The 9,713-nt window shown below is 32.3% G+C and overlaps 2 protein-coding genes across 2 annotated transcripts; both read right to left on the bottom strand.

Annotated features, from left to right (window-relative positions):
• Positions 1-287: 287 nt before the first annotated feature.
• LOC107423838 (agamous-like MADS-box protein AGL28) lies at positions 288-3,464 on the bottom strand. Its single transcript, XM_048467495.2, has 4 exons — positions 3,073-3,464; positions 2,309-2,385; positions 1,119-1,830; positions 288-517 (listed from the first exon to the last, which is right to left on the bottom strand). Exons 1-4 carry the CDS (start codon positions 3,326-3,328, stop codon positions 423-425), a joined length of 1,140 nt encoding a protein of 379 aa, XP_048323452.2. The 5' UTR covers positions 3,329-3,464; the 3' UTR covers positions 288-422.
• Positions 3,465-5,160: 1,696 nt separating this feature from the next.
• On the bottom strand, positions 5,161-8,161 carry LOC107423906 (agamous-like MADS-box protein AGL61). The gene is made up of 3 exons (XM_048470493.2): positions 8,018-8,161; positions 6,512-6,588; positions 5,161-6,045 (listed from the first exon to the last, which is right to left on the bottom strand). The coding sequence occupies exons 1-3, from the start codon at positions 8,106-8,108 to the stop codon at positions 5,836-5,838; spliced, it is 378 nt and encodes a 125-aa protein (XP_048326450.1). The 5' UTR covers positions 8,109-8,161; the 3' UTR covers positions 5,161-5,835.
• Between the last annotated feature and the right edge of the window lie 1,552 nt (positions 8,162-9,713).

The raw sequence follows: 9,713 nt of genomic DNA, 5'->3' as shown, positions 1-9,713 counted from the left end.
ATTTTTCAATAACTTGGAATTCAAGGAAGATAAAGTGTAACGGTGGACATTGAAGAGAAAAAAAAAAAAACAAAATAATAGAAAAAGGTTGATAGGTTTATTTGAAAGCTAAAACATCAAAACTATGTTGGATGGATATAACTTGAGTCTCTTATTCAAGATTTGTCCAAAATCATCCTATTATTAGATCGTGTATGTCTAGTCTATTACCGCTCTATGATAGTCTGCACAAATTTTTTTTTTTTTAAATCTTGAATAAGCGAATTTTTACATATATAAATTGTTAATTGTATGCAAATATTTTATATAAATTAATTATATGGACCAACCAAACACACAAATATGCAATCTTTTAATTAACACACCCTGTATTCAAAGGTTGGAAATAAAGAAATTAAGAACAGTCTGTGGGTTATATGAAATCAAAATTGCAGTTCAACCAAACACAGCTCTGAGCAATTCTGATTAGGTTGCAGAGGAACAAATATCAAAGAGATGTTGGATGGGCTGTAAACCCCTGCAAACACAAAAACAAATATATTGTCTGCCTCAATAAACCACACCTTCAAATAGCAAGTTTTCAATAACAAACCTGCCACATATATTATTATATAAAATTGAATTCAGTCAAACAAATCATCAATAATCAAGTCAAACTCGTACGTAACAAGCAATATTAAGTAATTCTAACATTCTTTTGTCAAAAAAAAAACAAAAAAAAATCTTATATATTTATTAGGTCAGCCATTGCATATATATATTTTTTTCTTTTTCTAGATCAAATATAATTCTGATCGTATATCATAATTCACCTTACAAATGAATCTAAAAACTTATATAGTCAAAATTCAATTGCAATCTACATAACCACCATGCATATATAAAAGAAAGCAACAGTAGCATAAAAAGAGTGCATTAAATTTTTTTTTTCTAAAAATACCTTTATTCATAAAATAAATTTCTATTCATATGGAACAAAACCTAAAAATATCCCATCGAAAAAAGAAATTAATTAAAAAAAAAAAACTAAAAACAATATTATCTTCCAAAATCAGCCATGCATATTCACCAAAAGGCATCAAAAAAAAAAAAAAAAAAAAAAAATCAAAAATCTCCACCTTCAAACCCAAACCCAAAACAACTTGATCCATCTTCTCCTCCACCACTACCACCAACAAGACTAAGATCTCCATCAAACCCACCATGATTATTAATACCACTACCTCCATGAAAATCCGAAACCGACAACGGCAGAGCGGCATCACTATTCTTCTTCAACTCTTCAATCCTATTCACAACTTTCCTTCTCATCTCCATCAAAGCAGCCATGAACTGCTCCGACTCCTCCAACTTCATCCCATCGATCGTCTCTTCCTCCCACCAGAACCTCCCACTCCACGCCGCCTTCTTTTCTACGGCTGCAAGTTTCACCTCCTCCGCTCTCTTCTTCTCTACCTCCAACTCTTTCATGGCTTCTCTATATTCCCTGTTGAACTCTTCCACTGGCACCACCTCTCTTCCGGCTGCGGCAGCGGCAGCCGATGCCGCCACCGCCACCTCCGAAGAATTAAAAGTGTTAATGTTACTACTAGTGGTGGTGCTGTAAATGTAGCGGTGAATTACGGTCTCGGGACTCGGGTGGCCAAAGCAGAAGACGTTGCTCTTGGGAGAGAAGACGATGACGGCGACCTCAGCACCGCAAAGGACACTCAGCTCGCCAGCTTTCTTGAAAAGACCCGCACGGCGCTTCGAGAAAGTAACTTGTTTGTTGCTCTTGTTTTCAAGCTCCTTGATTTCAATCTTCCGGCGGCCTTGGGTTTTCTTGATGGTCTTGTTGGTTGGAACGATCATGATGGAAAAAATAATAGAAAAGGAAAGAGATAGATAGGTCAGCAAAAAATTTAAAGGATCCTACCCACAATGTGGATAAAGATGGGTATCGAAAAATTGAGAAACTCGATAAATCATTATGGTATTTCATATTAATCAGAAGAACAACACAATTATCAATGATCAGATTAAATTACTTTTACAAAGCAGAGAAATTTAATTTTCTACTCTTACAATGCATTATTTTATACTTTATTTTACCTAAAACAATCATCAACAACATTTTAAACCCAGCATCAAAACCTCTAGATATTATAATGAAAACAGAGAAACAGCATCAACCATCAACTACCAAGAAAGAACTTATATAATAATAAAAGAACAAATATTTAATAGAAGTGTACAACAATACAATGTTCAGCAGTAATAATACTATAAGAAAAACTATAGGGTTTCAAATATTTGAAAAAACAATTACCTTCTTTTTCTTGCATTCCTTGTAAATATCAAAGTGTTCTTGGCATTTGCTTTTGTCTGATTGATATTCTTCTAGACCTGCAAAATTAATATTCAGAAATTGTAGGCCATACACTCTTTAAGTGACTAAATCAATAAGCAAAACTCAAAAAGCAACACAAGTGTAAACAGCTCACATATAAGACACCAAACATAGATCAGAAATTGAAACGAACAGACACATATGTACCGAACTCATTCCAAGCACATAGACCAGAAATTGAAACGAACAGACACAATATATACCGAACTCATTCCAAGCACTCAATTTGTTGCAAACAAATGACATAAATACTGATTAAAACACAAAGAAGATAAGATTATTATTATTTTATTTTTTTGAAAATACAAAGAAGATAAGATAATGAAAGGAAAGAGCCCAATACTGCCATACCCATATCATTTTTATTTTTTTTTAAAAGAAGTTGAAAACATTATATTATTCTACAAACAACCATCCCACATAGGAACATTCCTCCGTCAATTAGTCCCCAAACGCCATATGAAATGCTTATTCCCAACAGCATAGGCCAGATTAAACATCCAAAAATTAACCAAAACCAGTTAAACCGAAAACCCAACTAATCAGGATCTACCAAATCTACTTCATAAAAGTTCAAAAATTTCCTAAGAATGTGACACAATCCAGAAATCCCAGTGACAAAAACAGAGAACAAAATTACAAAGATAAGAAAATTTAAGAACCGGGGCAAAAACTAGACCAACCATCGGAGCATTTATTCTTGCATAGAGACACGGCGGCGGCAGCGGCGGAGCGAGAGTCGCAGTGATCGAGCTGAGATTTACCGGTGGATGTAGACGGTATGAAAAAAGTCTCTTTGTCCTTACTACTCAAAGCTCTGGATGTCGAAGGCGAAGATTTCTCAAGGTGCTTATCAAGAGCATCGTTGATACGCTTCAGATCGAGCGGACCACCGACCATCTCCAATTTCGAAGACCCCCCACCACGATCCCTATACATGTTCCAAGCCCAAACCTTAACAATACACAGAGCCTCCGATTCTTATGGAAGACGAAACTGTGTAAAACCCTAGAATTTAAAAAACCTTCGTCTTATCATTTATTTATTTTTTTATTTTTTCACTATAACATAATTTTTTCCTTTTCCAATAAAATTTTTAATTTTCAAATTTTTAGATCCTATAATTTTAAATTTTATTTAACAAATAATGTTTTCACATGTCTATAATTTAATTTTTTTTAAATATATTCCTATAATGTTTTTATTTAATCAAATAATGAAATTTATTATTAAAAAGACTCCTACATGACTTCTCAAAATAAATTCTGACTCTCTTTTTTATAATAAAATAAAGTTTGACTTTCTTAAAATAAATTATTCCTTTATTTTATATAAGGTATTTCTTGTCTTAGAGTAAAAACATTATTGGGTTTTTCAGAAAAAAAAAAAAACACATTATTGGGTTTATTATTTAAAACATTTTATACTATTTTTTGCTTTGTAGTATATAAGATGAAGAAGAAGTGGTCGTGCAGGTCTTTGCCTTTTCAATTTCACTTGTAGTTCCAAATTAATATAACGAGTGAAACAATAAAAAAGTAACAATAATAAAACAAAAATAAAAAAGAAAATAAGAAAAAAAAGAAAAGAGAGAACATTTAAAAGACGTTTAGGAAGTGGCATAGGACATAAATATAGCAACAAAAGAAAACTTAGTGTCCATCTTATAATTTGTTATATATGATATAGTTGTATAAGTTGAGTTATAAACAACAATTGAGATTGCATATTTTAATTACTTTTTTTAACAAATTTTATTTGTGTTTCCATGAAAATTTGATATATATTTATTTTATGTTTGTATGATTTGGCTATTCCAATATGAGGAGAAATTCACATAGTGAAAATTGGAATTAAATTACAAATACTGACCAGACAATTAATTATAAAATTTTTTAAAAAAGAAATTAATAACAAAAGAAAATTGACATATAATAAAAAAGAAATAAAATTGGACCATTTTATCTCCTTCTAATACACTTTTAATTACCAGAATTAATATCATTTTTTTAATTCCACTATGAACAAATTAAAAATTATTTGTTTAAATACTTCACAATTTTTTTGTCCTTCCACATAAATAGTTCACAATTAATTCTTAATTTTTCTAACTTCTAATTTTAGCTATCAGCGGATTTTTTTTTTCCTCTTACAATAATATATATATATATATATATATATTTATATACACACTTATTTGTTTTTGCTAAAATATATATACACTTATTTATTTAACCTAGTAACTTGGCTTCAGGTATAACTTTTGCAAACCTTTTAATTACCAAGAAAACAATATCCCCTTTGGATCAATTTTTACTATGCTTCTTTATTATTTGCTAAGAGCATCTTTATAAACTACATTTTAATATAGTTTGGACTTTAAACTTTTGTAGGGTCTAAAACTCTTCTGTAAAAGAGTACAAACATTTTTGGAAGGCATCTCATAAGTAACAAGCAATATTTAGTAATTTCAACATTCTTTTGTCAAAAAAAAAAAAAAAAATCTTACATATTTATTAGGCCAGCAATTACATATTTTTTTTTTTTAGGGGGTAAAATATAATTTTGATTGTATATCATAATTTACCTTACAAATGAATCTAAGAACTTATATATTCAAAATTCAATTGCAATCTACATAACCACCATGCATATATAAAAGAAAGAAACAGTAGCATAAAAAGAGTGCATTAAATTTTTTTTTTTTTGAAAATGCCTTTATTCATAAAAAAAAAAAAAACGTTATATTCATATGTAACGAAACCTAAAAATGTCCCATCGAAAAAGCAAATTAATTAAAAAAAAAAAACTAAAAACAATATTGTCTTCCAAAGTCAGCCATTCACATACAACAAAAGGCCAAAAAAAAAAAAAAAAAAAAAAAAAAAGAGAGAGAGAGAGAAAAAATAAATTCAAAAGTCTCCACTTCAAATCCAAACCCAAAACAACTTGAACCGTCTTCTCCTCCACCAACAACAAGATCATGATCTCCACCAAACCCAGCTTGATTATTAACACCACCACCTCCATGAAAACCCGAAACTTGCAGTGGCGGAGCGAAAACGGCACCGTTTGAAGCGGCATCACTATTCTTCATCAACTCTTCAGTCCTATTCACAACCTTCCTTTTCATCTCCTTCAAAACAGCCATGAACTGCTCCAACTCCTCCAATCTCATTCCGTCGACCGTCTCTTCCTCCCACCAGAACCTCTCACTCCACGCCACCTTCTTTTCTTCGACGCAAGTTTCACCTCCTTTTCTCTCTTTTTCTCTACCTCCAGCTCATTTATGGCTTCTCTATACTCCCTGTTGAACTCTCCGACCGGCACCAACTCTCTTCCGGTTGCGGCAGCGGCGGTCGAAGCCATCGCTGCCGCCGCCGCTTTCGAAGAATTAGAAGTGTTAGTGTTACTACTAGTGGTGGTGCTGTAAAAGTAGTGGTGAATTACGGTCTCGGGGCTCGAATGCCGAAGCAGAAGACCTTGTTGTTGGGAGAGAAGACGATGGCGGCGACCTCGGCATCGCAGAGGACACTGAGCTCGCCGGCTTTCTTGAAAAGACCCGCACGGTGCTTCGAGAAGATGACTTGTTTGTTGCTCTTGTTTTCAAGCTTCTTGGTTTCGATCTTCTGGCGGTTTTGGGTTTTCTTGGTGGTCTTGTTGGTTGGAATGATCATGGTGGAAAAAATAATAGAAAAAAAGGAAAGAGATAGACAGGTCAGCAAGAAATTTAAAGGATCCTACCCACAATTTGGATAAAGATGGGTATCGAAAAATTGAGAAACTAGATCAAAACCCAACAAAACAATTATCAATGATCTGATTAAATTACTTGTACAAAGCAGAGAAATTTAATTTTCTACTCTTACAATGCATTATTTTATACTTTATTTTACCTAAATCAATTGTCAACAACATTTTAAACCCAACATCAAAACCTCTAGATGTGATAATGAAAACAGAGAAACAGCATCAACCATCAACTACCGAGAAGGAACTTATATAATAATAAAAGAAAAAATATTTAATAGAAGTGTACAACAATATAATGTTCAACAGTAATAGTACTATTAAAAAAAAAAAAAAAACTATAGGGTTTCAAATATTTGAAAAAACAATTACCTCCTTTTTCTTGCATTCCTTGTAAATATCAAAGTGTTCTTGGCATTTGCTTTTGTCTGATTGATATTCTTCTAGACCTGCAAAATTTACCCAGGAAATTAATGTTCAGAAATTTTAGGCCATACACTTTTTAAGTGGCTAAATCAATAAGTAAAAGTCAAAAAGCAACACAAGTTTAAACAGCTCACATTTAAGACACCATATGCCCACCAAGAAATTATAATCATGTTAAATAACACAAAGCACCAAAGTTGGAATCCACTAGAAAATATAAAAAGCAATGGAATAGAGAGTTGATGACTCATTAAAGAACCTTTTATATAGCATGAATATGCCCCTAACAATTTGGACATATTGAAAGGTCACATCAAAATTTGCAAATGATTAAGGAAAAGAAATAATACTTTACAATAAAAAATAAAATAAAATAAAAAGTGTTAAATATATTTATCATGCTATGATCTCTACAAAAAGAAAATGCAAGAGAGTATTTGTTACTACAAAAAGATTGTAGCTAAACATGACAATTCAATCATAACAACAACTCCAATAAGTATTGATAAAATGCAAAATCCACACAAACTCGATGACACATTAATACCGTTGAATGCGCATCTAGCAATGGCTCCGAATAGTTAGCGTAAGTTAAGAAAATTCAAAATAACTAATTATTAATCATGCCACAAAAATTCAAAATAGCCAACTATTAATTATTCCACAACCACCATTGCTTGCACAATCTCTCCCCTCCTCCCCCTCTCCCTTCGTCATAGTTCAGAACAGAACCCAAAGCCAAAATGGTAGCAGCAGAGCAACTAGTGCCATCGGAAGGCCTACAAAATTGCATTTTGCTCACACCCATATAACCTAAATGACAGTTTCAATGCCCACTTCCAATCACAAGCCACGTTCCTCAGTCTGCATCTGACTCAGATAATTTTAACTTGGTTTGAGCTTTCAAAACCAGGTGGTGTGGCAGAGTTACTGAATTAGCAGTACCTCTTAAGAAAGAAAAAATTTGTTCAATCAGGAACAATATCTTCTTTTTAATCATCCACAGAGTAACCAAAATTCAATAATCCTTTTTCTTCTCATACCCAAAATTTTTCACTCTTGAAAACATCAAACTTTTTTTTCCTAAAATTGACACTGAAACTAGGCTTCAACTAAAATTTTCCATCCAAATTTCCAAAATTTCCACATAAAGTTCGGAAATTTTCTAATGGGTGTGTCAGAATTCTGCAGAAATTTTACTCTGCGTACTTATTTCAGTGTTAAAAAAACCAAATTTTCAATCTTTAATACTATTCATAGACAAAAAATTGAAACTCTACAGTAAAAATTGAAAAAAAAAAAAAAGAAAAGAAAACATTACGAGATGATTAAAGGTTGATTTATGAAACAGAGAAAAAAAAAAAAAAAAAAAACATTATGAGATGATTAAAGGTTGATTTATGAAACAAAGATGTAGGCACAAAGAGAGACAGATTAGTAAAGAAGTCTTACATTTGAGAGAAGCAGAATATTGAGGATAGCAAGGAGAGTCAGAAATTCTCGTAGCACTTGGATATGGCGGTGTTGAAGGTTTCGATGCCATAGCCGTTTCCTCTGTGTTTTCGTTCGATCTAATTTCTTCATTTTTATTCTTATTTCTTTTATTTATTTATTAATTTACTTTTTTCTCACCGCCCTTGTTTCTATGGTAGGTGTATAAAATAACTATTTTCACCTAGAAAAAATAAAATAATAATAATAAAATCATCAAAATTGTTTTCAATAATGAATATGTGGTCAAAGCAATGTTATTTCAATTTTAATTTTCGACCCAAAAAAATGCATATTGTAATGCTAAGCTTATATATTCATTAAATTTTATCATTTTGTAAAAAATAAATAGTAAAACTTTTAATTTCTCTCTCAGCAATAAATAAATAAATAAATTTCTCAACAATTCACTTTTTGGTTTTACAAACACACATTATAACATCCTGTATTAAAATATCCTATAATATAGGTTTGCTCAAGGGAACAGTATGTGGATGAAAAGTTGACTTTTTCTATAATTAAGATTTTTGGTTTAATTGATGTATCATTGTGTAGAGCTCATCAATATGAGTTTATAAACTAGTGGCACGCCAAATTTAGAGTCACGGATAAAAAGTTATGATTTTAAAAAGTTTGAAATATCAGTTTTATATTAATGTCCAAACCAATCCCAGATTTTCTTCTGTTAGTGACCTAAGGCCCTATATAAATATTGGAAACCATGCCCAAGAGGAAACAAGTTTCAAAATACCCATTTGGTCCCCCAAACCCGAGAAATTTCTCTTTAGACCCACGGATCCGAACTGAGTCGTTTTGAAGCCATTTTACACCTAACTGGGTCATTGTTGTTTTGTCCAATTTCAGCTACCCTCCTTATGCATGCACCGAACACCCTCCTTACCCACTCCGGTCGACCTCACCGGCTAAATTTCAAGCCAAACCGCCGCCAATGTGTCGGGATTGGCCGTTTGAAGCCAACGACGGTAGTTTGGGCTTTTCCGATTGTTGGGCCATTTTTCAGCTGTTTCAGGCCAGCTCATAGACCTTTCCCACCATTTTTGGACCCTCTGAACCTATTTTCATGGTTTGTTTGCCAAGATTCCTCATCGTTTAAGAGATGCATCAATGTGGAGTTTGGCCGAGTATTGTGACAAGTTTTCCAACCACCGACTACACTCTTGGTCCAAGGTGAGTACACCATTGCATTCCTTATCTCTTGGGCTTTCCATTGATATAAAGCTTGTGAATTTTGGAGTTGGTTTGATAATTTTTCTATTTTTGGATCAATTAGTTAAATACCAGATAAATTCGAACTGTGTTTGGATAAAATTGGACAAAATTAGAGTTGAATTATTGAAATTAGATATTATTAGGACACATTAGAAGGTTCAATTTTGAAAGATTAGCCTTTGGGTGTGTAGTATAACTGAACCGGTCAATGTTCAATTTGTATAATTTATAATTGTACAAATTAATTTAAGACATTTAATGTTCATAAATGTCTTTGGTTTAGTTATTGGAGCCTAAGAAAATTTTATTATTATATTAAAGACACTCGTGTTGAGTTTGGAGGCGGTCCTCCACGGAAGTAGGAGTGAGCATTTGCAGTACTGTAAGTGGCTATGTCATTTTAAATTGTTTTATGTATAGGGGAAAA

Source organism: Ziziphus jujuba, chromosome 1 (assembly GCF_031755915.1).
Source record: "Ziziphus jujuba cultivar Dongzao chromosome 1, ASM3175591v1".
NCBI classification, from domain to species: domain Eukaryota; kingdom Viridiplantae; phylum Streptophyta; class Magnoliopsida; order Rosales; family Rhamnaceae; genus Ziziphus; species Ziziphus jujuba.
The sequence above is the reverse complement of the archived record's forward strand: the minus strand, read 5'-3'. Positions and strand labels throughout refer to the sequence as shown.

Excerpts from the sequence above, each read along its gene's own strand:
- LOC107423838 (XM_048467495.2), bottom strand. The coding sequence starts at position 3,328 with ATGTATAGGGATCGTGGTGGGGGGTCTTCGAAATTGGAGATGGTCGGT. Across the intron at positions 2,386-3,072 it reads CAAGAATAAATGCTCCGATG|GTCTAGAAGAATATCAATCA; the intron begins GTTGGTCTAGTT and ends TTAATTTTGCAG. Across the intron at positions 1,831-2,308 it reads AGGAATGCAAGAAAAAGAAG|ACCATCAAGAAAACCCAAGG; the intron begins GTAATTGTTTTT and ends CCAACCAACAAG.
- LOC107423906 (XM_048470493.2), bottom strand. The coding sequence starts at position 8,108 with ATGGCATCGAAACCTTCAACACCGCCATATCCAAGTGCTACGAGAATT. Across the intron at positions 6,589-8,017 it reads ATATTCTGCTTCTCTCAAAT|GTCTAGAAGAATATCAATCA; the intron begins GTAAGACTTCTT and ends TAAATTTTGCAG. Across the intron at positions 6,046-6,511 it reads AGGAATGCAAGAAAAAGGAG|ACCACCAAGAAAACCCAAAA; the intron begins GTAATTGTTTTT and ends CCAACCAACAAG.